This window comes from Triturus cristatus, chromosome 1_1, assembly GCF_964204655.1.
Source record: "Triturus cristatus chromosome 1_1, aTriCri1.1, whole genome shotgun sequence".
NCBI classification, from domain to species: Eukaryota; Metazoa; Chordata; class Amphibia; order Caudata; family Salamandridae; genus Triturus; species Triturus cristatus.
In genome coordinates this window covers 135,054,876-135,081,180 of record NC_140579.1, presented here as the reverse complement: position 1 = coordinate 135,081,180, position 26,305 = coordinate 135,054,876, and the positions used below count along the sequence as shown (strand labels likewise).

The window sequence follows — 26,305 nt, the reverse complement described above, 5'->3', positions numbered from 1 at the left end:
AAAGCCATGACCGCGACTGGCGCTCTGAGTCGGGCCCAGATCCTGGAGTGGTGATCAACTAGTTCTCTTCCAGAAGCTGACCCATCGAGCTGAGCACCATGAAGTGGCTGATCCTGGCGGTGGTCTGTCTCCACCTGTCTGAGGGGATGGTGAGGTGAGTATTGCAGCTGGATTACAGCCCCCTCCAAGACCTCAGATGTTTATGTTTGGGAGCAACCCTGAGCAGATGAGCAATGTCTGCCGAAGAGTCGGGTTATGAGGTGGCTGAGCCTTGCACTGGTCTGTCTCCAGCTTTCAGAGGGGTTGGTGAGGAAAGCATTGTAGCTGAGCTGGAGTGTCCTAGTAGAGCTATGGATGTGTGCGAGGAGGGCACTACTTTGAAAAAGGTCCATCTAATAGTCTTGAAGATGGCCCTGGCAATAGTGTGCCGACTACTGTTGGACAGGCTGGTGAGGTAAGTTCTGCAGGATAGGTCGGGACGTTCATCACTAAGGGCCTAATTACGAGTCTGGCAGTCATCGGACTGCCAGACTGTTGGTGGGGCGGCGGTGGTGGTCTTCCGACTGCCACATTACGAGCCAGGCGTTTGTACCGGCCCTGGACAGTCGCCGCCACCAGAGAACCGCCGTTCCCTGTCCGTGACGCGGCGGTCTTGAGGCAGAAGTATACATGGCAGGACCTCCGCGGTCCTGCCAAGCACATTATGACTTTCCTCACCACCACTGATTTCATGGAGGTCTTTCCTCCATGAACACAATGGCAGTGAGGAAAGAAAGGGTGCCTCACTCCATGCGGATGCTCACTGGGCAGCACAACATGTTCCCTCCCGTGTGCATCCCCTCAGTTCCAACACGACATGGACTTCACAGCCCATGCCGCGCTGGAACTTCCTTTGATGTTCCCATTGCGGCACCTATTTTATAGGCAACGCCATGGGTACGCCAAAAAACGACTCGCCAGTGACTAAAAAAGTCATAATATGGAGGGCGGTTCTCACACAAGTTTGGCGGTGCCACCGTCTCACCATCAAACTCGTAATCAGCCCCTAAGTGTGTTCTTGCCCAATGCTCTGTATTGAGTCTCAGGAAGTCTTCACGTATGTCCAAATGCTTCATATTTTTGCACAAAACACGAGCAAAGGTATGCAGAATGCTGCCACGATTCCTCAGACAACAACTGTAGCAAGGAAGACATGCAGGGCCCGAGTCTTGTAACTGGACGGCTGATGAACTCTCACTCACAAAGCACTAGCATACCGTCGGCAAGAGCTTTGAGGCAACCTGTGGCGGACAATGTGAGAGGAGAGCAGATTCCTAGAGCACGCTATGGGCTTAGAAAACAGGGTTGCATAGCGATTGGGCGAGTGGTGCGCGCTACTAGACCGCTTGAAAGGCAAATGGAAGACAGACCTTGGGAGAGTGTTTCAAGACAAGGAATGGGGCAGAGCACTCGAATACCCTCAGAAAATACCCTGCAATGCCAGACTTCAGTATAAAGGGGCCGATTCATAGAACTAACTTAAGACAAAATCCTAAACTTACTACTTTTGGTATTCACAGAAGTTAGGATTTTGTCTTAAGTTTGTCTTAAGACAAACTTAAGACAAAATCCTAACTTAAGTCGGTCTTAAGTCGGTCTTAAGTTTGTCTTAAGTTTGTCTTAAGTCTGTCTTAAGTCTGTCTTAAGTCTGTCTTAAGACAAAATCCTAACTTCTGTGGATACCAAAATTACTAAGTTTAGGATTTTGTCTTAGGTTAGTTCTGTGAATCGTGCCCATATAGTATAACCACTTGCACAGGGCTTACTGTATCCTTATACAGATTGGACAAATGAGCCCCATGCTCTCCTCATGCCCCCTTATTTTTCAGCAGAGCGTGTGATGTCTGTACACATGATTTGGGGGTGCCCATTCATTGCCCCCTTTTGGCAGGTTGTCGGGTGAACATGTTGAGAATATAATGGGGAGAAATCAGCACTGTAACATACTATGAGCTGGGCCTTGCTCCTAGACCCAAAACCATCAAAGCAAAGAGCGGGATTCGCTGATTTCCTGCTAGTACCAGCTAAACACACCTTTACAATGAACCACAAATGAGGAGTGTGCCCTCCTGTAGGTCAATGGGTTCATGACACGGGCCCGGATCTAGAATTCTTTCTTTGGGAGGACCGTAAAGAAGCATGGATGGGCCATGAAGACGAGTGGGTACTGGCCAAAAAAAACCAAAGGGGCAGATTTACAAGCCCCTTGCGCCACTTTTGCGTCACTTTTAACATGGGAAAAGTGACGCAAAAGTGGCGCAAGGGGCTTGTAAATCTGCCCCAAAGTATTTAATCCATCTAATATTTTAGGTATTGGCATCTGTCCACGTTTGACATTTTTAAGGCAATAATCAGCACCCAAGGAGCTACATTCTATACTTTCTCTGATGTGCTTCCGGCTTTGGGGAAGAGGAGGGATTATATCGAATCAGTAAGAAGCAGAACCTGTAGACTGCAGCCTGCTCCTGGTCATGCGCAGCAGCAGAAATTGTTCTGCTGCCACACAGGGCCATTTTACAGCTTCTCATGTTTTTGAAAAAGTTTGACAGCTTTTTACTTTGCAAAGCACTGAAGATGAAATATACGATGCCATAAGCCCAGAATCATAATTAAGACTCCCAGTTTTCTGTTTGAACAGATTTTTGCATATAAATACAGCCGGAAAAATATTTTCCTTTATCTGTATTTAGAAATAAAAAAGGAAAAATGGCAATAAATATGTTTAACAGAGAGATTTTTTCCATGCAAAAACAAAGTCACGTGTTTGTCTCTATGGATTGGTCAGCCAGGTTTCAGCTCCTTCAGAAGCCAGCTTTATAAATGACAAGGGAGAGCCCACATGGCTACACACCCCTGTGAAGGTGTAAAGCACTTGATTTTCAGTTCTGAATGGCCTTAGGTGGACCAAGCTATTCCATGGAAGGGTGGTCCTGGCCCATCCCTCCCACCCTCTAGAAACAGGCCTGTAATAAGGTCAAAAGGTTTATGTCCAATAAAAGTCAAGCTCTGCATAAAGAGGAGACAAGGGGACTCTGGGAGTATCCATCATCACAGGCTTGGGACCAGCTGATGACATCCTTCTCCCAGGCAGGCAGAAATGATGAAAGACCCTGCCCTCCTCCTCCCCCGTAGAGGGCATATCCCAGGAAAGGCGAACTGCTGGGCTGATATCTGGAAGCTTTCATACTGGGGAAAGGGAAATAACTAGCATTTGCAGCCCTATACAATACGCACAAGCATGCCATTTGGGGGGCTTCTTTGAATAGAAAGCGGAAGTGCCCCACTCCCCATCCCACAAGGAACCTATTACTAGGGCTGGTCCAACCAAAATTCCACTTTCTTGTTCAGAGCTATTAGATGTTGCCAGGGCCGGACTGGGAACCCAGAGCAGCTCTGGCAATTTTGTAGGACTGCCCCCCCCCCCGCCCCCTCTCTGGGCAGGGGCAAGTGGGGGGCAAGTGTAAAGCACTGCCGCTTTTGTTACTGGTCCCCGATCTTGCAGCACTGATGCAAAACCGGGCCCCAGTAACAAACAAATGCCCTCTACTCCTGCAAAGCCAGCCTCCACCCTTGCAGACTCCCAGGGAAACATCTGATGCCTCCTGCAGCCAGCCCGGCCCTGTATGTGGCTGCATCAGAGGAAGAGGTCAAATCTGTGATCTCCCAACTCAAGGTAGGCAACGCATCGGGCGGCCTTACAGGTGTACCCCACAAAGCACTCATGCACAAAGTGTCCCCAGATTAACACATTCAACACAACTAGGACAAGAAGCATTATAACTAAGATACTACAACCCGCCAAAGACCAGCAGAAGTGTGCCTCATCCAATCCAATCAAATGGGATTTGTCGAGCACTGCTTATCAGGAGCTGTGGGGTCGGTCGAACAGCCAGGTCTTCAGATCCTTCTTCCTATGTATGAAACCAATCCTAGAGTATGTACCAGAAGACACACTCCTTGGGATCCTCCACTAAGACCAGTCACGCTTTCTGAAGAGGATGCAAACACACAACAATACCCATGCGTTAGTCCACCTGGTCGAAAAAGGATGCTGGTCTCTCTCGATGCACAGAACGCGTTTGACTGGCCGGACTGGTCTTTTATGAGATTGGTCCTGTAGGAGATAGGCATGGCCCCTACATGTCTATAGATGATCATGGACAATGATGCTGTCCCGATGGTCAGGCTAACACTCAATGGCCAGTCTTCTCAGCTTTTTCAACTAGCATGGGGTATGCGCCAAGGATGCCCTTTGCCCCCGTTGTTATTTGCATTTAGTTTAGAAAATTTGCCATTCCATATTAGGGCAGTGAATGATATACAGGGAACATCCTTTGGCAGAAACACCCACATTAGCCCTGTTTGTGGATGACCATTGTCCTGACATTGAATGATCTGTATCGCTCGATTGGGGAAGATCTTCAACACTTAACAGATTTTTACATTTGACAGGTTACAAAATCAATACATCAAAGTCAGAAATATCGAATTCAAACCCTCCCATGCTCTGAACCGGAGGTTCTGCAAAGTAGATGGACCACGCCTCATCAAATACAAAGGGGTTAAAATCATCCTACATGTACAGCATTCATATGCGACAAATTGCCCCTCTCAGTTTTTAGCTCTAGCATTCGAGGCCTCTGGTATATACTTTAGTATATACTTATTATATACTCATATGTGTATTTACTTTGTGGGCTCTGGAGATCAGCTTTAGGACTTGTCTGCTTTCGCCTAGGGAATTTTTGTCTGTTCAACTGCCTCTTTTTAACTATCTTGATAGAAAACTACCAGCAGAGGGCAGTAAAATACCAGAATTGCTTTCTGCTGAGGGACTTTCTTTTTTAAATTTTGCTGTCATCTGCCTCTATTTAACTTTCTTGATAAAAAATGACCAGAAGAGGTCAGTAAAATACCAGAATCACTTTAAGATTCTCTAGATTCCATACATAGAAATTGTCTTCCACGAGCACCCGTAGACAATAATATTTGTTTTCAAATCTTGTATTTTCAGTGATATAACCACTGAAGGACTTATTAAAAGCCGAGCTTTGGACTATTCCATTCCAGCTGAAATATTTCTCTCCATGTGTTCCCATACTTGGCGTGTCACGCAGTTTGGTGCTTACTTTTCCTCCATGTTAAAGAACGGTACGTGTTTCAGCACCCAGGCTATTGTGCTGCATAGCTAAATACATATAAGGTCGCAAAGGCGAGACCAATTGCATTACAAATACTTGTTAATTTTGGCCAGTGGTTTCCACCGGCACTTAATTGCTAACACCGACACCTCTGACAGTCGCCACATGGTGTCGCTGTTTATCTTATTTAGAGACGAGCACAAGAATAGTTGTTCATAACGTCAAAATACATTAACAAGCATTTGCAATGCAATCGGTCTCGTCTTTGGGACCCTATAAAGTATTTAGCCGTGCAGCACATTATCCTGGGAAGCAATGAGTTGGGTAACTGTTATTCAGTCCCAAGGGGTGAACGTGTGCTTTAAAAATGACCTTATGTTACATTATAAATAAATATTGTTCAGGCATGAACAAATAGATCATAGATCTGCATTAGTCTCCCATAACTTCTGCCTACGGCTGTCACTGCTGCATAGATTATCGGTGACAGTGCAGAGCTTTTTTGGCATTAATCTAAGCCTTTATCACGATTTTAAAACAGTACACTTTGCCACTGTAGGCGTGAAATACATTCCTCATTTTATACCAGCTGCTAACTCCCGGCTGATGTATGCAGACGACTCAAAGATTCTATAATATTCATTTATAAATGTGAGACCTTTATTGGATGGCGTTTTGTTTTTATTTGCCTTTAAGCGTTATCAGATGTTAGAAACCAAGTGGGACATTGGGTTACTCTTTTGCTAAAATCATTTCATCTAACATAAATTATGAAGTAACTGGACATTTGCAACCCTTGAGCACATGGAACCTACGCAGTAAAATGCGCCACTGCAGAGGCCTCTATGAGCCATTGTGACACTAATTGAGAGTACAAGCAAAAGCGGTCTATAGTACATGTGAGTAGGTGGCCTGATATATGCTGTCCACTAGCTATAGTGGGCACCTTGTATCAGTCCAACGAACCCCTTATGGTGATAGGTTAAAGACAACCTTTATTGAATGCTATCCTAGTGGTAGCTATGGAGAGCAGCCTTCAGGCTAAGTCTTGAAGGAATGTAAAGCAGCTTGGTTTACCAGATCAGAACTATACTGGCTATATAAAGCGCTCTGATACCTGATTCGGGTCAAGTTCGCGCTATATAAAACTCTGCAAAAAAAAAAAATTATTACCACTATATCTGTGTTACAATGAAACTATTTGAACAGTTCAGCAATCACACTTGACTAAATAAATGATTTACTACTAATGTCACAGAAGCTGATTGAGGCAAAGTGCACTCTTGCTAACGGGTTGTGACTTATGTTCGTCATATTTATATAGCGCCCATTTTCATATTAGTATGGCCTTCTGCGCTGCAAATTTAAGAACAAAACGCTCTGAATAAAAACATGTTTAACAGAAATTAAGCATTCTCCTTCACCGTCGCTCACCCAATTTACTGACACGTTCCTGTACATAATCACCCAAATTCACCGGCTGGCACACTGAATCCCCATATTCACTGACTCTCCGATCCATAAATTGTACACACAAACATATACACATACTCAACCCACATTTACATAGCAGCTTTAATATTAAAAAAAAGAGATGCACTGACTTTGCCTGTTCTTTTTTTATTGTGTATTTATCTACCAAAATGTTGACTCTGGCCTATGTGTGCTGCTTCTGGAGCAGTGTTTCTCACTTTACTCTCACTGCTTCTCTTCTGCACCAGTTAAAAATGTGCACGCTATTTATTCAGCGAAACTGGATCTGGAGTTCGTCCTCTCAGTACAGTGTGGTGTGATGTTTGTTGCCCCCTGTCTCTTGTCGCATGATGAGCATTGCTTAAGCTATAAACATGGGATAACGAGCTTATAGTGAGCTTAAAATGTGCATAAGGTACGTGTGGTCGCAATGTTTGCCTGCGTACTAAGCATGATTTGTGATGCATGAATCATGATATGGTATTCAGTAGTTCACAATCTTCAGATGGCCTGTTGTGCCGATGCTTGCTGATGCTACCGCAGCACCATTTTTCGTGGTAGTGATCTAGTGACTGCAGCTGCCTGCGGCCCCCGCTGGGGGCCACCCTAAACGGGAGGGCCCAACTTCGTTTGCGGTGAGTGATGGGCAGGAGGGGCCATTGCCTGGTTTAATCATCATCAGCCCCACTTTTCCCCCATTTGGCACATTGTGGCTCCTGCCTCCTGGTGTTGTGGCACCCTGGCCTTGTAAGCGCGTCCGCACTGCAAATGTTTACCTGTCTGAGAGCCTGCAGCTGTCCTGGATGCCCAGGTACCGGTGTGTTTTGTGAAAGGGGGCGGTGTTTTGGCAGCGTGGGTTGTGCCGCGTTGTTCGCGGTGATGTTTGTGCTGCTTAAAACGTTTACGGAGTCTGGCACTCCTCGTTTGGCGCCTCGGTGCTTCCTCTGTACTTGAAGTGGTTGAGAAATGGCTGCATTTGTCTCTCTTCTCACTAATGTCTTGTTAATTGTGCCAAAGTTGGGGACATCTAGGGAGATGCGTCATGCCTTAAACCCCTAGGCCACATTAAACCTGCATCAGGTATAATGTGGGCGTAACGTCGCAGTGTGGGCGTTCCGTTGCAGGAACGCCTCAGAAAAGTGCCTACAAGATTTCACTCAGTCACTTTTCCGACGCCACTGTGTCAAAACCTTGCACCTGCTCGAAGCAGGAGTAAGGCCTGACGCAGCATGTTAAAGATAGGCGGGTTTGGAACACTGCTGGAGTTGCGTCGCTCCCGCAACACTACTCCAGCACTGCCCCAACCTTACGCCAGCAGATAGGTCACGCATCTGCCTGTCCTTGCGCCACGGCGCACCGTATTGTAAATGCGGTGCATCCGTGGTGGCGCAAGGGTGGTTTTGCATGTCGCAAGTTTACTGGCACATCCCTGCTGATTTGCAGAGATGCGCCAGTCCTTGTAGATCTGCCCCTGAGTGTTTTGAGCATTGCGCCTCACCATATTGTAATGTTGCCAGCTGACTCTGGCTGTTATAGTGGCAAATAAACTGATGCAAAGTTTTGCACCACTGTAAGCACCTGTACAAATCCAAAAGGTGTACATTTACTAAAAATTAACACAACACAAGGGCGAAGCAACCTTGCTGTGCTGCGTAACAAGAATGGAACAGAGCTTAACAGCACTAAATCTACTAAGATATCAAGCTTTTCAGTTCTCTAACTGCGCTGGCACACTTGAGACTACCTAGCGCCAATGCAGGGTGCAAGCATTACACACTGAATATTTTTGTGCGGGCAGGGACCCTTTCCTGCACAAAAACAATTCTAAGAGGCAATTTCGTCTTTCTATGCATGAGGCGGAATGCATCACGCATAGAATGAGGAAGTAAGGAATAGAAATAAACATATTTCTTCTCGTTACAGCAAGGTCGGGTGGGGTACCATTTTGATGCAATCCCAGGTTTACTGAGCAACACACACACCCACATCTGCAGTTCAAAATACTCTGTTCAACTGAAAGAAGCCTATATTGTGTAGGGTAGGTATATTTTTGAGGAAAAGTCCTATTGGCTTTGGTACCATAAAAGCAGCATGTTCTTTCCATGTCTCACATGACAAGGCAGTTTTCCCAACTCTTCATGGGATATGGGGGACCTGAGAGATGGAGTGCGTTGGGGTGCTCGGTGTGGCTGAGAGGAGGATTGGCCTAGGAGAATATGGCCATCATCGAATTGGACTTTCAGTGAAACTTGTCTGCCGGCAAATGTCATTCTAAGGAATGTCCTAAGAGGCCAGTCCAGTGTTGGTTGCTCTGCTCAATATGGACCCGTGCTCTAGGCTTGGCAAATATCATTGTGGTTCTATTAACAATGGTTCTGAGTTTAACTGGGCTCTCATGCTGAAGCGATGAGACATCGGAAGCTCAGATCCTGAGATGTTCTCTCTCTCCTACCCAGGGTACCCCTGCAGAAGTACAAGTCCATCCGGGAGAACATGAGGGAGCATGGGGTGCTGGACGAGTTCCTGAGAACGCACAAACCCAACCCAGCCAACAAGTACACCTTCAACAACTACGCTGTCGCTGATGAATATATGTACTTTGATGTAAGTGAAGTGCAGGGGTATCCGGGCTGGCTTCATTCCCTCACTCATTTGGTCTCTTTTTGGTTCCTTTACTTTCTCTGACTTTACTCCTTGCAAAGCTACCTCCTTCTTATTTCTCTTGCTTCCTGTGTTTCTAGTTGTCCAAATTTCTCCTACACCTTTTTGTTTCTTTCTTTTTTAATTCCCATCCCACTTCACTGTAGTTCTCTATATCATTCCATTTCTTTTGCTCCTTTCCACTTCTTCTCTGCCTTATTTTTCGCATTTAATACTCGATCCAGCATATATACTACCTCCTCTGCTCCCATGGATGGCAGAGAATGGTAGGTTGCAGCATTCCTAGAATGCTGGATTTCTTGAATATTTTAAATAGTTCTTACATTATGTCTAGGCTGTCCGGTTTTAGGTTTAAACCTAAAATAACTGATAAAACCCCACTGAAAGAGAAATAGCCCTTACCAGTGAAAACATATAAACACTGAAAAAACACCTGCACCACCACAAACTAAATGCCATTCAAAGAAAGGAAGAAGAGAGTGAAAGAGTCATTTTTTTGTTGGTTAGGGATGCCTCTAAAATATTGTTTCTTCTTCCTTTTGTTTTTTTTCAGTTTTGTGGTCTTTGGTCTAAAGATACAGGGTTTAGAAGCATGTTTTAGGCCTTGTTTAATTATTTTATAAACTGTAGAGAATCAGGAAATATCAAAATCATATTTGATTTTTTGACTGTGTTTGATTCTTTCACTAATAGGCAAAATGGCTGGTTTCATAAGGATCTTTCCTAATATGTGTCATAACATTTAACCACAGAGAATGGGTAAAAACCCTTAAAACATCAGCCCCTAATTACTAGTGAGACAGTATTGATAGTAAGCAAATTACCAACACCTCAGGCTTTAAACATTCAATGCAAGGTATAGTGACAAGTATATGTGAAAAGAGCGCTATCGTCAAGCATCTGGGATAGTGGTTAAAACATGACACCAGACTTTTGGAAAACACGGAACGCAGTGCCACTTGGAATGCTCTGCAAAAAAGGTTCTTTCCAAGTTCAACAAAGATTTGAGTGATATTGTTTGTATTTGCAGTGATTCAGCTACATATATGAAGTTGTGTGATGAACTGTCAAAATTGACCCCTGAGCTTAAGTGCTTTCCTGTAAGAGATCCTTGCCACTTGCTAGATGGTATGCTGAAAGCATCTTTACAATCTTCAGAGTTAATGAGGAATGCTATTGACTTTTTTAGTGCATTCTGGTGCACTCTTTTCATATGCACAGGAACTAAAACGCAAATATTTATCATTTTGTGCTTTGTGTGGCATCAAAGAAAGAGTCCTCTCAACTGTGTCACTTAGCTTATGGTTCTCAGTCCAAGGGACTATGAATTCTATATTATCCATGTGGCAACCATTTACAGAATTTTTGCTGAGTGATGATGCCAAAGGCAAGAAATGTGAGGATCTTTGGTTACATATTAATAGTGATGTGAAAAAAAGTACACTCTACTGCATTCTTAGATTTTTACAGGAAAACATAAATGCTGTAGTGGACATAATAAAAAACTAGAGTCTGAAAACACCCTTGTCTGCCAAATATTCAGCATAATTGGTGTAGATGTGAAAGTGAGTAGGCCGGGCGACACCTTTAGTGACTTTGGCACTGCAACATGTTCTATGTTAGAGTGCTTGCCACTCGGTAAGCAAAGAAATGGTGAAGAGCAATTCAGGAACTTTTATTTTACAATGTATGAGAAATGGCTTGCAATGATGCTTAGAAAAGTCCCTTCACCGCCAATGGCAATTGAAGTCAATGAAACCTCACTGTGGTACTCTGTTCTAGATCCCTTCCGTAAAGTGGAATTTCCTTTGTAGTTTCAAAAGTGCCCCTTCATTTTTGACTGCTTCAATAACTCTGAGGGCATAAGCGCCGGGCCAGATCAGCGCAAATGTTGCAGAACCTGCCCTGAGAATCCCAATCTTCAAGTGAACCAGTATTGGCATGGAAAGCTATGTCAGTGGCCAGAGTTAACAAATTGTGTACTGGCTGTTTTTGAGTTGCCCATCTCAAGTGCGAATGTTGAGAGGGCCTTTTCACAGAAGTTTACATGGGTAGGAAAGAGCGAGCGCACATGACCAAAGAATCACTGAAGAAGTATTGTATGGTGTAACTACAATAAGTTTAATATATGTCTATATACCATGCGCAGAAAGCAAGCAATAATAAAAGCGAAACGTTCCATAAACACCGGTAAAACACTGTTTGTGTAGTTTTTAATGGCGCGAAAATATGTAACCACTGATAACCACTGTTTTTTTAAGGTGTTGAAATCACTGGAAAGCACTGAAAAAACCCCACCAGAATTTACCAAAAATAGAAACTGAAAACAGGAAAGCCTAATTATGTCCCTTTCTCCACTATTCTAGTGCTGACTATTACTTCTCTCTACTAGTTTCACTCAACAGCTAGTATGGTCTCTGCCGTCACCTAAGGGGCAATTTGCTTACTCACATTTGGTAAACTCTACCGCTCATGCGGAATCGTACTACATTTTTACATTCCGGATTAACTACAGTAAAATGCAAATGTGTTTCTCATCTGCATTATTAGTAGGGAGGCTCTTCCCATCTAATGAAAGCGCAGTGCAGGAGCCTTTCATCCACACTCATTTATCTGGATAATGGGGCTCATATGTGAGTGTTCGTTATACACCACATGTGCACCACCTACTTGTTGACTTATCTGTTTGTTTGTTCTTATATGTATTTCTTTGCTCACTGTCAGGTGTGATTCCACCTAAGGCATGAATTCTTTCTACAATTGCCTAATGCATTGCTATGTGACAATGGGCTATGACCTAGCGAATACCCTCCTTGTTTTGAATTCTCACTCTATATATGTCTCTTTTCTAATGCAGGTCGGATTTTAGATATCATAAGGTATACCCTACACTTTGAGGGTGACTTTTGAGATTGGGTATTGTTGTTAATTACCACTGTTGGAGCCGGCCTCGTGGCGTGGTCCTGTTCCCCCTCGCCAAGCCGCACGAGGTCCCCTGCACCTCGGGGCTCCTCCATTTTGGATTGTACGTGACTCTGCGCGCCAGCCTACGTGACCCCGCTCAACCCGGCCTCGGCCCCAGCAAGCCCCAACATCCAGGCACCACCAACTGGCCAGGGGGTACCACGTGAACACTTCCCCACTCCCGGCGGAGGGCAGTATCGATGGGACCCCTAACCGTCCTCCCACACCTAGGTGCGATCGCCCCACAGCTCTCCTGGGCCTGGCGCCTCTCCCGCTGGGCGTCTGGCCTCTCCCAGCCCGGCCTCTCCGCCCCCCCCCGGGCGCAAGGGTCCGGACATCAAAGGGCTCCAGACCTATATCTGGAGCGACCCTGCAACAGGACAGCAGTTGTATCCCGGAGTCGAGTGCCCTGCTGATTGAATCGCGGCCGACCCAACGGAGAAGAACTCTTGCTTGAAACTCTACCACGAGCCCTGCTGACTGCGTCGCGGCTCCACCTTATTGAGGTCACGAAGCCTCACGGAACATCGGAGCCCTGCTGACGCTGTCGCAGCCCAACCTCGCTGAAACCTCCCTCGGAGCCCTGCAGACGTCGTCGCGGCTCGAGCTGAACCAAGACACCGTAAGAGCCCTGCTGACCTGCTCGCGGCTCAAACTCCACGGACTGAACACCAGAGCCCTGCTGACGCCGTCGCGGCTCGACCCCTCCGAGATCCGGAGGCTCTCCAGCGTGGGGATAAGAACTGAGCCCCAGGTATCCTCGTACCAAGCTGCTGCTAAAGACTGTCCCGCTACCCCGTCCCTACCAAAGACTTTGAGACTCTTGTGGATCCCTCGATCCCCCCCTTGTAAATATTGATAATCGTAACTTCATAAGTACTGATAAAGAACTGCTTGTCTTGCTGAATCCCCTTGAGTCCTGTGTGGTGGTGTTACTGTGCTAGTACGTTATAGGAGAAGGACCTCTCCCCGGAGGCTTCTCAGCAGCGCTCGGCTACTTCGTGCAGTGTGGGGGCCCCTCTGGGTGGTCTCTCCGACCCCCCGAGGCCCGCCTTCCAACAACCACTACTATAAACCCAATCATTGGTAGATTAGGTTACATAGCTGTGACAAAGTGCCCAGGTGCGCAGGGACATGGCACAAAACATGTTGGCCGATGTTCTCACTTTCCTGTAAGCTGTACTGGATCAATGTCTCCAACACAACCGTCCTTTGTTTTCATTTATAACAATAGGTCCCATGTATTAAAACTTCGTGGGTCTCTCTTAGTTATTTTTATACCACACTTACACCAATCTACACACACAGCACCTCCACTTACACGTCATCATGGGGTACCATTTTACAAGACCTCTGGCAAAGATACCCCTCGAGGGTCCCGTTGGGGATTGCAGCGCTGGCCCAACAAGGAGCTGCTTGATGATGAAGCATGACACCTATCTGGGCGTGTGAGGGCTCTCGCTTCTCAGCAATTAGTTCCCTCCGATCTGTTTCTGTTTCTGTTTTTGTTTCCTTTTCTGATTCTTTTAGGAACTGCATGCTCCACTTGTATACATGTACATTTAGGGAGCTTGTATGCTGGATATAGACGTGCTCCCAGCCCCCCATTATTATGTTCTGCTGACCTACACAACCAGGTTATCAATCGCATCCATACAGCATTTAGTGTAGAGCTCCTCAAATTGTAACCGCTTTTGGCATCTGCTCCCATTTTCCATACGTTGCAGTTCTCTTTGCACCCTTTGATACTCTTAATGTGCTTGACCACTGATGACAGATACCCGGGACCCACTGTGTGCTCCTCTCTTCCCCTAGACGTACTACTATGGGCAGATCAGCATCGGCACCCCCGGACAGAACTTCCTTGTGCTCTTCGACACTGGCTCCTCCAACCTGTGGGTCCCCTCCACCTACTGCTCCAGCTCGGCCTGCAGTGAGTATTGAGTAGCAGGGTTCCTAGGGCAATGCGTGCTGGCTGGTGGGGGTATGCCATGGTTATTGTGGGGGTGGGGATGCCCGTGTTCCAGTTCAAAGGTAATCTAAACAGTATTATGCATGACATGTCCAGTTTCACCATCAATATTTGCCACCATTAGCATGCAATCTACCCCGATTCATGTTGACCATGCTTTCTCTCTCACCAGCTAACCATCCAACATTCAACCCCAGCCAGTCCTCTACCTACACGTCAAATGGGCAGCGCTTCACCATGGCCTACGGCGGTGGTAACGTGGGCAGCAGCGTCACCGGGCTCTTCGGCTATGACACCGTGACAGTAAGTACCAGCTGAACCTTCCCAGCACAAACTGTACTCTCTGGAAGTGTGTGGCATACACAAGCTGTCTGGAGGGTATTACATCAAGGCTACACAACAATCACTTAAAAATGAAACATTTCCAAAAAGACCGTTTCCAGAAAAAAAAAGTATTAGAAAAGACAGCTGGTTTGACACTTTTGTGCGGTGACAAACATAATAAAAATACTTGTTGCAGTGCAGAACAATTTAAACAAGCATTTGCAATGCAATCGGTCTCACCTTTGGGACCTTACATCTATTTAGCTATGCAGCACATTAGCCTGGGTGCTGAAACATCTACTGTTCTTTCACATGAAGGGAAAGTAAGCACCAAACTGCATGACACACCAGGTATGGGAGCACATCGAGAGAAATATTGCCTTTCAGCGGGAAATGGTATATACTGACCTCTGCTGGTCGTTTTCTATCAAGAAAGTTAAATAGAGGCAGTTGAAGAGAAAAAAGTCCCTAAGCGAAAGTAGACAAGTCCTAGGGCTGATCTCCAGAGCCCACAAAGTACATACACATATAAGTATATACTAAAGTATATACAAGAGGTCTCGAATGCCTTACCTAAAAAGAGTCGGTTTGTGCATTCGATGCATGGATGAGAAAAAGGATTCAATGTGTGAACACTGTATTTTTCCGATGTAAAATAGTCCTTGAAGCACTTCAATGGAAGCAGTAGGCTACACACAAACAGCGAGAAAAAAAACTACATTAAAATACTCTGATTGGATGTTCCAACTCCAAGAGGTGACTGACCATGTCTCAAGTGAATGGCTGAAGGTTCTTGAGCCAAATAAGCCAATGACATAAGGAGGGTGAACCAAAGCTCCTTACACTATATGCATAGAATACATTATGCTCCCTATGACTGGCGCAAGTGTCATTACAAGTAAAGCCCCAAAAAACTACTATGAATAATCTCTATGGAAGGGGGAAATCATGAAAACGATTAAAAAAAAAGAGTAGGAAACAATGGGGCGTTCGGGTGGATTTAATTTCTAGAAAACAGTACGAAACCCTGAGGTCTACAAATGCAAAGGACTAAATAGTAAAGTGAAGTATAGAAACAGACTACGCTCAATTGAATAAATCAAAGGGCAATCCCTTTTTTAGGACGTAATCCCTCACTCACCATAGGTGACATGCTTCATCATTTGGGATTCTCCTCCCAGAGGAAAAACCTAGTTCCTCTGGGGGCCACAACCCCCTCTCTGAGAGGGAGGAGTTCAGGGATGTTTTTAAGATATACTGGAGGATAAACTAAATCCACAAATGATGAGCTTATAGTATGAGTGAGGGGTGCAGTGCTAATGAACAGACAATAAAGTGAAAAAAGTGTAGTTAAAACCAGTTCAGGAACGGCAGACGAATATAAGGAAAATTACTGAAAATATTCCACAACCGTACATGACCAGGATTAAAATAATGTACACCTCCAGTCAAAAAAGTGTGGACTGTGGTGATCAATCAATAAGTAATGGTCGACATGTTTCAGCCATATCGCCTAAAAAGGCTAGGCTTTCATCAGGACCACTCAAGCTACTGCACAGACAACCCCATGGGTGAAGGATACATCGGGTACACACGAGCTCCTTGATAGGTGTCCGTCAGCAGTGCGTTTCACCTTCACCCATAAAGACTGGGTGAGTCAACAACCTCCACCTGGAAACCGCTCAGGAAAGGAACACCGCTCTCTCCGGCCGGGAAACCTAGGCTTGGAAGAGTCCACACTTTTTTGACTGGAGGTGTACATTATTTTAATCCTGGTCATGTACGGTTGTGGAATATTTTCAGCAATTTTCCTTATATTCGTCTGCCGTTCCTGAACTAGTTTTAACTACACTTTTTTCACTTTATTGTCTGTTCATTAGCACTGCACCCCTCACTCATACTATAAGCTCATCATTTGTGGATTTAGTTTATCCTCCAGTATATCTCAAAAACATCCCTGAGCTCCTCCCTCTCAGAGAGGGGGTTGTAGCCCCGAGAGGAACTAGGTTTTTCCTCTGGGAGGAGAATCCCAAATGATGAAGCATGTCACCTATGGTGAGTGAGGGATTACGTCCTAAAAAGGGATTGCCCTTTGATTTATTCAATTAGACGTAGTCTGTTTCTATACTTCACTTTACTATTTAGTCCTTTGCATTTGTAGACCTCAGGGTTTCGTACTGTTTTCTGGTGTATATGTTGGGGAATAAACCCTGTGTGGTCTTTAAATTTTCCCTAAGACCCCCTGGCTTTGAACCGTTTGTGTGAGGATTTAATTTCTAACCTACTTGCTTTGAAAAAAGAAAGGAAATAAAACTAAAAATAAACTAAAAAGGGCACATTGCCATAGAAGTCCCTAATACTGAAGGGAACTACCTTGTGTGTGGGTGTGCGCCTTGTGAACGCGCAGCATGCCACCAGTCACAGTGAAGTCAGCTAGCGGCCGCGGCGGGCTGACACACAGTAGCATGGGCAGAAGATATCTGAGAATGGCAGTACAGACCAATGGATAAAGGCGGCTAGCTGAACACTCCTACTCGTATATTAGAAGTATCATTTTTATTAAAAACAAAGGGTTTTGGTTGAAGTCTGACTTTAAAAAAAAGAGAAAGGAGTAAAGGAAAAGGTGGATACAATTGCTAAGAACGACTTACCCCTACTGTGTAGGAAAAAAAAGACAAAGGGTTAAAAAATAAAGGTGAGGTGAGACGGAAGAGAAAAAACAACCAAAGGAAATACATTTAGAATAAAAACATGCAAATTAAGAAGAGAAAAAATGCGAAGTAAAGAGAAGATCAAAAAAGGGGGAGGACACATTCAAAGTTAACAATGTACATATCTGAGGTACATTTGTTTGGGAAAGCTTAGACTGGATGCATTATCTGCCAGTCATTAGATGGGACTGCTGGTTGGGAGTACAGACAGAATGGACAGACAGACGGGGAGAGATCTGACTCGCCAGGGTGTCTGGACATGGTCTGCCTGAAAGTCCTCAACTCGACGGCCCACCAGAAACTTGTCCGACCGGTCCTGGTCAGCCTGTGATCGCAGCCTGGGAGTATTTGGACTGGACACTCTGTATGGGAGCGTCAGACAGGGCAGGCTGGCTCAAAGCAGTCAGACTGGACAAGCTGTCTGCTAGAGGTGGGAGGACACTTTGTGGTCTAGATCTGGGCTGGAGTTTGCCCATCCATGCACACACACCTGTTTGCGCAGGGGGTTGAATTCCAAGTTATTCAGAGTTTACCACGCCTGGTCATTACCAGGTGCGATAAAGTCTGCACTTTTTGATCAACTGGATTTTAACAAGGGAAAAAATATGGGGGTTTATTTACAAGCTCCTTGCGCAGCCGGTATGTCACTTTTTCCCATTTCAAAAGTGAAGCACCGTTGGCGCAAGGGGCTTGTAAATAAGCCCTATGGTATTTACAATAACATGGGTATTTTGTTGCAGCAAGTATCGAAGTCTACTTGTTATTCCCCAAAACTCCGAACATATGGAGTTTACTGCAACCCAAAAATTCTAAACTTGGATTGTACAGGGTGTGACACACAACACCGTCCCCAGGGCTTAATTTGAGACAGTGGTTTCTGGTGCTGAGCACCGGCACTTAATTGACAGCACCAGCTCTAGTAACAGTCCACCACATGGTGGTCCTGTCTGAGATGAGCACAACAACTGTGTTAATCAAGTCAGATGGCATTGAAAATTAATAATACTAGCCTCTCACGCTATTATTATAGCTTTGTGTCCTGAAATAGTCTGAATTGTCACACGTGTGAGAGTGCGACAGGAAGGTGTTCTGTCAGTCCTGTCATTGGCTGCGCTGGCAGAGGCAATGCATGGTGCAGGCTTCAGTGGCCTCCTGAGAAGCTCCCTGGCACTTAATGTTTTGCAAATTAAGCACTGAGGGGCATATTAACAAGGAACAGGGAAAATTAACGCTAAGGGCGCTTAGAGTTAATTTTTTTAACGCCCGCTATAGATGGATAATATCGCCTGGTTATCGCGTTATTAATAACGCTAACCGCCTAGGCGATTAATATTCCAGCGATCGCGGCATTTTGGGAGGTTATCGCTGGTAATGCAGCGATAAAACCACAAGGATAGGGATATCCTTGTTGATAGCCCATGGTGGACTTAGCCATGTAATCCACCTCCCATTGGATTACATGGCTAAGTCTAAAAATTAGCAGACGTAAAAAAGCAGCGTTAACCGTGGTTAGCGCTGCTTTTTTTGTCTCTAACAGGGTTCGCGTGAAGCTTGATAATAGGAGAAATGACGCTTAGCGACATTTCTCCAAATATTTTGCTCTTGAACGCCCACTTTGCATCTCATTAGAGATGCAAAGGGAAGCGTAGTGAAAAAGGGTGCTAACATGCGATTTTGCATGTTAGCACCCTGTTGTTGATAGGGCGATATTTTTATCTCCGCTTCTTTGGCTTTTAAAGCCAAAAAAGCGGAGATAAAGCCCTTGTTAAAATGCCCCCTGCGTTTGTCGCTCTAGAGCACTCTCGACCAGGGTTTAGGCTGGCAATCTTGAAATGCTCAGAGTGGACCTCTCTTCCTTCACCACCCTGTTCGCCATAGGAGCTGGAATTAGAGGTGCTGGGGGTGCTGTACCACCCCAGAAATAATCACGCTGGAGTTCACAGGGTGAATGAGAAATAAAGTTGCCTTTAAAATGTGAGTTTATCTTGTCACATTTGCTGCGCGTTCAAAGACAACAGTCAAATGTCAGACTCAGTGTTCTGACTCATTTCTCTTCATTTGGAACCTGCAGCTTTTTTCTAGCACACAACAACACTTTAATTTTGTTAAATGAACTATACACACATTTGAAATGATAGCAGCAATTTGGAAGCACAAAGGGGCAGATTTACAAGCCCCTTGCGCCACTTTTACGTCCCTTTTAGCATGGGAAAAATGAAGCAAAAGTGGCGCAAGAGGCTTGTAAATAGAAGCCAAAGTAAGCACTGTCTTTTATAATTCTGAAGTGTGATGGAAACGAGGATTTTAATAGGTTCCAAATATCCGAACGCACTTTACTTGGCAATGTGCAAATGGTAGATATTGGCTGAAACCCGATGTCCATACATGATGGTTTTTACCTATATAGTTTTACCTGTAAACAGAATGTCTATGCACCCCTTCAACATAAAATGTGCTGTCTGTAAATGACTGTGCACTACCTCGCCAGTGCTCCATGCACCACCGGCTACACGCCACACCTTTACCACTTCCTGCTGAATGGACGAGGCGCATTTGCTACACTTATTTTTTTGTACGATGCTTGGATTTTTCACAGTCTCTTAAACTTCAGTGACATAACATTAATGGCAAATGCAAAAAGAACTGTTGATGGACAGAATGCAGAACAATGTCATACATTCACCCCAGTACAGAGATCTGGGCCTAAGTCCATCGTTTTCTTGCTCACCATGCCATTCCAGTTTGGACCCAGCCATATGCAAATCAGTCTTGACCCTGTGCCTCATGGGAAAAGTCCAGCCCGAACTGCCAAGTCAGGTCCTCCCTGGACTGGAAACAAGCATCCTAGGACCGGTTTCGGGGTTTCACCCCTCTTCAGCCAGGATAGCTTGATTCCAGTGCCATGGAGAGCACGGGACTCACGTCTGGGTATACCCTTCTCACTCGGGGTGACAAATGCAAAAACAACAGTTGATGGACAAAATGCAGAACAATGTCATACATTCACCCCAATACAGAGATCTGGGCCTAAATCCATCGTTTTTTTGCTCACCATGCCACCCCAGTTTGGACCCAGCCATATGCAAATCAGTCTTGACCCTGTGTCCATTAATGGCAGCTCTCTCACTCTGAAAATTGTTCCAGCACCGCTGCTGTTCATGTGATAGCTCTGCTGTCTCAGACAATGACTCACTTGTCTTCCACAGGTCCAGGGCATCTCCATCACCAACCAAGAGTTCGGCCTGACCATCACTGAGCCCAGCGCCAACTTTTACTACTCCAAGTTTGATGGGATCTTTGGAATGGCCTACCCAGGACTGTCAGTGGGCGGTGCGACCACCCCGATGCAAGGCATGCTCCAGCAGAACCTGATGACGGAACCAGTCTTCAGCGTGTATATGGGCAGGTGAGGACGATGGCACAATGTAGGCCAGGTGGACTGCAGGAGGTACCTTTCGCCTCACCACTTTAGGACCTTGTACCACCCCAGTGTGAAGTGCCATCTCAACACATGGGCACACTGGGAAGTTGGCCGGAGGCCTCACGAGGATAAGGGCCCCATGCAGACCAGAATTTAACACTAATTTTAAGTTGAATATTTTTATTCCTGGGAGTGGTTGTGTAGGCAGAGCCCAGGGCACAGCTTTGCCCGGGGGCCTATAATGCTGTTAAGACGGCGCTGCCAGTGTGGCATGTGGCAAATACATGACTTTTGGAGTCACATATGTCTGCTTGGAACCCTATTTCTCGTGGCTCCCCGGGTGCAAGAATAGCCTCCATATTCTAATCTCTACTATAATAAGCTTATATTACCTATTTCGCCCTTTGAATTGTTTTTTCTTTTGCATTGTGGCTTTCTGATATACCACTATCCTAGCTTCCAACACTTATGTCAACCATTTCTTGTTATCATGCAGATGACTTTGATGTAAATATACTTGGGGGGGGGGGGGGAGCCGACACAAGACCAATTTTCTGTATGTGTAAAAGGCTGCTTTATTGAAACAGGTGCATATCACAATTTCATCACCTTGGCAACTGCCTTCCAAAACGATAACCTCACTATACATGAATTTCCTGACCCCTTATTCCCCCCCCACCCCTTCGATCCCCACATCAGATCCCCCACCCCACAAAATACAACATACCAGATCTTCTACAGGAAGTGTGATCGCATAGATGCTTAGGGAAAGTATAGCATTACAAGATGGGCAGGTCTCAGAGAAAGATAGCACAGGAACAAACATAAGAAATGGGGCCCGCAGACAAAAGGTTCCATCACAGGGTCACGTGACAAACAGGGAATAACATGACAAGATGGAAATTCAAAGCTACCAGTCTAGACCTGAAATGACATGATACGGATGCAAGGAAATCACAGAAAATGAGCAGGCACACAGAGTGACAGCAGAGGAGTACTGTCAGAGCATACAGAAGTGACGTCACTTAGTCAAGTAGGATGTGACAGCAGTTGAGATTCACTAAGCAACAGCGATGAGGCAACACTGAAGTCACAAGGGATCAGAGCGAATTTAAAGGCCTGCTAGTCCCAGAGGGATATAATACAGAAACGTAGGTGCTTGCTGATGAAGGCTGCCAGGCCACGACTAACAAGCGACATTACATTACACATAGCACTGAGCAGCATATGTGAGCGGCCAAGACATGATCACGAAGTGGCATCAGATGGACACAGGAAGTGACAATACAGGAGGACTGGCAGATCACAGGCGGAAAGTGACATCACTAACAGATAGGCAAAGCCAAATATGACAAAGCAGGCCTCAGACAGGAAGTGGATAAGGAGACAAGGAACTCAAAGGTCCAGACATGTTTTTACAATAAAAATGAACATGCTCTCAAGAAGGCAGGCTTGGTAGATGTTGTAATCGGTTCTCCAAAGGAGAACCAGCTCATGTATTTAATGAATAAACACAGTGTTGAAGTTAAATATTTTTTGTGTGCATAATATGTCCTCAGACTTTACGATAAGTCTTTTCATATAGGCTTGGGTTTTCTTATGGAATCCTCAAAGTTGCTTCTGTGATGTGAATCTCAGTGGACTGTAAGTGACGTTTCTTTCTCACCCATTGAACTTGCAGCCAGTCTGGTGAAGTCATCTTCGGGGGCATCGACAGCAGCCTGTACACTGGGCAGCTCTACTGGACCCCCCTGAGTGCAGAGCTGTACTGGCAGATTGCGCTGCAGGAGTAAGTATGCCCAACACATCACCGGCCAGGCCTCTGGGGTATATCTAGCCTCATAGTATTGTCAACTGAGTAATCAACTCCCATTTGCTAAAGGCCACATCCAGCAAGGGACATGTCCTTTCAAGCAACTTTTAGAAAAGTCTTGCTGCTGCTGACACGTTCCAGCTGTGGTGGAGCCAACCCCCTTCTTTGTATGAACTCGCGGCCTGGACAAGCAGTCACTCATGCAGCTCACAGCAGCTCACAGCAGTCACTCATGCAGCTCACAGCAGCTCACAGCAGTCACTCATGCAGCACACAGCAGTCACTCATGCAGCTCACAGCAGTCGTTTCTGCACCGTGTCCTCCTCACATTCACCTGCTCCACTGAAGGACGATCAATGAAGAGCCCAGAAGATGTCCCGGCTGGGTGTGAGCTCTCCTCAAGCTCCCTGCATCTAGCCTTCCTTCATTCAGAGACTTTTTAAGGCATGAGCAAAGTGGGCTCTGCCACAGGACACCAGCCTTTTGGGGGTGGGGGCCCTGATAGAGCCAGCTCTGTTGTGCAGAGCGCCTTGCCCTAATGACTCTGAATTATTCTTGAACAGATTGTTTTAAATACCATTTTCCTTTACAAAACAAAATGATGTTGGGTGATGTGTAAGACTATCACAGACATTTAGCGACAAATGTTATGTTTATGTTTCAGGCTAGATCCTTAGAACGTGCTTCTCTTAGATGAAAGCAGGACCTCACATATGAGAAATGGGAAGGGGCCACAGGGATCACTCGCAGTGATATTAGTGAACACATCACGATTCCTGAATAATAGATGTGAACACATTTAGAATTTGGACCAATGTGCTCGTGCGGTCCCTGGCCGGGCCAACGAGGGCGTGAAAGAGCTGAAACTGGATTATAAACTCAAAGCTATTCTGAACTGAGGCCCCTAACATACATTTGAGTTGATAATGGATTATAAATTCAAAGCTGTTCCGAACAGGGGGCCCCAAAATAGGGTTAGCCCAGGGCCCCCAAAATCCTTAACATGTCCCTGCCTTCATTAGTTGGTCCAGGAGCTGGGGAAAAATCTCCACCGATGATCTTTCATTGTTTGTTTCCTTTTCAGTTTCTCTATCAATGGACAAGCCACTGGCTGGTGCAGCCAAGGCTGCCAAGCGATTGTAGACACTGGCACCACCCAGCTCAACATCCCAGAGCCCTACATGGGCCAGCTTCTGCCGTACCTGGGGATCCAAGCCAACTCGAACGGCGTGGTAGGTGGTTCTTCACTGGCTTTTTCTTGAGGCGAGATAGATATCTGTGAATACCTAGGGAAAGAAACAAGACAACGGGTTGATGTTGAAGAGGAACATCAACAGGTTGATGTCACTAGGCGCTAGACTCGTGAGTTTGAGTGATTAGCGGACTGGGAGAAAAGGGACATTCTGTTCCTCCACAGGCCAGAGGTGTGCACCTTTGATGGAGAGGCTTTTCCATCATTTTTATATTTGTTGGGTAATGTTTTGCAAAGTATGCTTGGCGGAGGAGTGTGATTGGCCTCTTTGTTTGGACAAATGAGAGGAACTCCTGGGCACTCACTACAAGTAAAATCCCCTTTAATTCCTCACCGTGGAATTACTGTTACCAGAGGTCCCAGTAATGCTGGGGTAGGGGGTAAATAGTGGGGATTACATATTTGAGGGATATAACATGCAGGAATTGGTGTTTCTGTGCTGATTCACCTGTTTCGTGCAGGGGTTTTTGTTGCTCTCTGTGTAAAAAACACAAACGCTTCATTGCGATGAGCCGGGTAATTGTGATACAGGCGCATCGGAATTTAGGGATCACTGTTAACGCGTGCCATAGTGCATGCTATCATGAGCAATATCACAGTTCAACAGAGACAGGAAATAAGCCGCAGTGGAGCAGGCGAGAAGCAGGAGGTGACATCACAGAGGTGAGACCATGTGCATTGTGGGATGGGGAGATGTTAAGCTGGTGTAAAGTGTTGTCTTTCCTATTTATTATGGTTGGTCTCTTTTTTTCTGTAGTATCCTGTAAACTGCAACAACATCCAGAGTTTGCCCACTCTTGACTTCGTCTTTAATGGCATCTCCTTCCCCGTCCCGCCGTCTGCTTACGTGTTACAGGTATGGGAGAGTCATTCCAGGTAGATTTCCACACTGAGTAGTTTGCATCACTTCTTAGAATCTGTATCTGTGCTTACACTACTGTAAAACCAGGTGCATGAAGCTTTCATGTACCCACTGAGTTCAACTATCCCTTCCACCAGAGACTCCACATTCCTTGACGTTGCCTTAAACAAGGACCCACAACCTTCACTACAATTCCCTCTCACATTCAATTTCAATGACTCAAGGTACTTCAACATTCCCTAAAACCAGTGACTTACAAGAACCCTACTGTAGGGCCTTCCACCTTTCACTGGCCACATGTTGCGAGATTGTAAGTGGCCTCTAAAAGGTAACAACCTTTTGCAAATCTCAATTTTTCCTCATACCACTGTACCAGAGTGACATAGTCTGCACATTTCCCTTCCTATGTTCAACACACAGGTCATGCAGGCTCTCTAGCACTTCCCTCACCCATATTCTGCTTTTAATATGTGATGAGGGGCTGTGTACCTGATGCTGTCTTTTCTTTTCCTTCCAGTCCAATGGTTATTGCACTGCAAACCTTCTAAGCATCAACCTCAACGCACAGAACGGAGAGCCGCTCTGGATCCTGGGTGATGTCTTCATCCGCCTCTACTACTCCGTCTTCGACTTCGGAAACAGCAGAGTTGGTTTCGCCACCAGGGCATAGACTCCTTCCTCTTAGGTCCCAAGAGGGATCCCCCTGGCAGCCGGGGTACTCTCCTTTGTACCGATACCAGGATGTACCATTGATTCACTGCTCTAGTTTGTTCCTGTAGATTTCGACCTCCAGTTTATGCAAATAAAGATATCCAGCCATGTGTTGTGAAAAAAAAACTACTCAAATCGAAAAAAAGTTTCTTCAAAATGATTCAATTAAAACAGAGATGTGTGTGTATTTGTGCGTATGTGTGCACGTGTGTGCGTGTACGTGTGTGTGGGGGGTGGGGGTGGCGAGGGGGTTGTCTGTTGTATTCCAGTGTATACATTTGCTCCTTTTTCAAAGGGAAAATTCAACCTGAAATCATAAGCCATGACTCTTCTGTGTCGAAGGCCATGGTGTCGGGAAATGTGGCTGGGGTGAGGTCGAAGATGATACTGATGATTCCGGATTCTTATCTACCTTATCATCACCAAGAATCCTCTCTGGTCACCAGGATCTTTTTATCTGCTAAATAGTGTAGAGGGGAGGAAATCAAATTTTTAACACATAATCAATAAATTCCTTCTTTTCTCTGGAAGGACCACTGACTTCGAATCTCAATTTGGGGAATTTATTACAACCAAGAATAATTGCACATACAAGCACCTCAGTACTAGGGGAAGGAAATAAATGGGCACTAATACAAAAGAAATCCTAAGCAGGAGTCTCATCCGACTCAGAATAAGAAGAATAATCAACTCCAGTAGCATCAGAAATACGATAATTACTCCAGTCTCTATATTTGAAGTTATTAGCCTAAAAGAAAATCAGTTAGTCTATCCCTACTCTGTCTCTAAAGTGACATCCCTACTTAGAATTTTCCCTTCCAGGCAAGAGAGTAAAAAGGTGTCAGAAGTGAAGACTTCCTTAGAAGTACACTCACTTAGTCAGAGCTCGTTCTAAGATGCTCCTTCTAGCTTCCCACCTAAGCCTCAACTGCTCAACCCTCGGGGCACTGTCCCTAATACA

General features: G+C 45.4%; 1 protein-coding gene across 1 annotated transcript; it reads left to right on the top strand.

The window, feature by feature from the left end:
• LOC146869808 (gastricsin-like) lies at positions 1-25,473 on the top strand. Its single transcript, XM_085617640.1, has 9 exons — positions 1-154; positions 9,110-9,257; positions 14,094-14,211; positions 14,423-14,553; positions 20,492-20,691; positions 22,388-22,495; positions 23,604-23,751; positions 24,529-24,627; positions 25,151-25,473. Exons 1-9 carry the CDS (start codon positions 99-101, stop codon positions 25,301-25,303), a joined length of 1,161 nt encoding a protein of 386 aa, XP_085473766.1. The 5' UTR covers positions 1-98; the 3' UTR covers positions 25,304-25,473.
• The last annotated feature ends 832 nt before the right edge of the window (positions 25,474-26,305 follow it).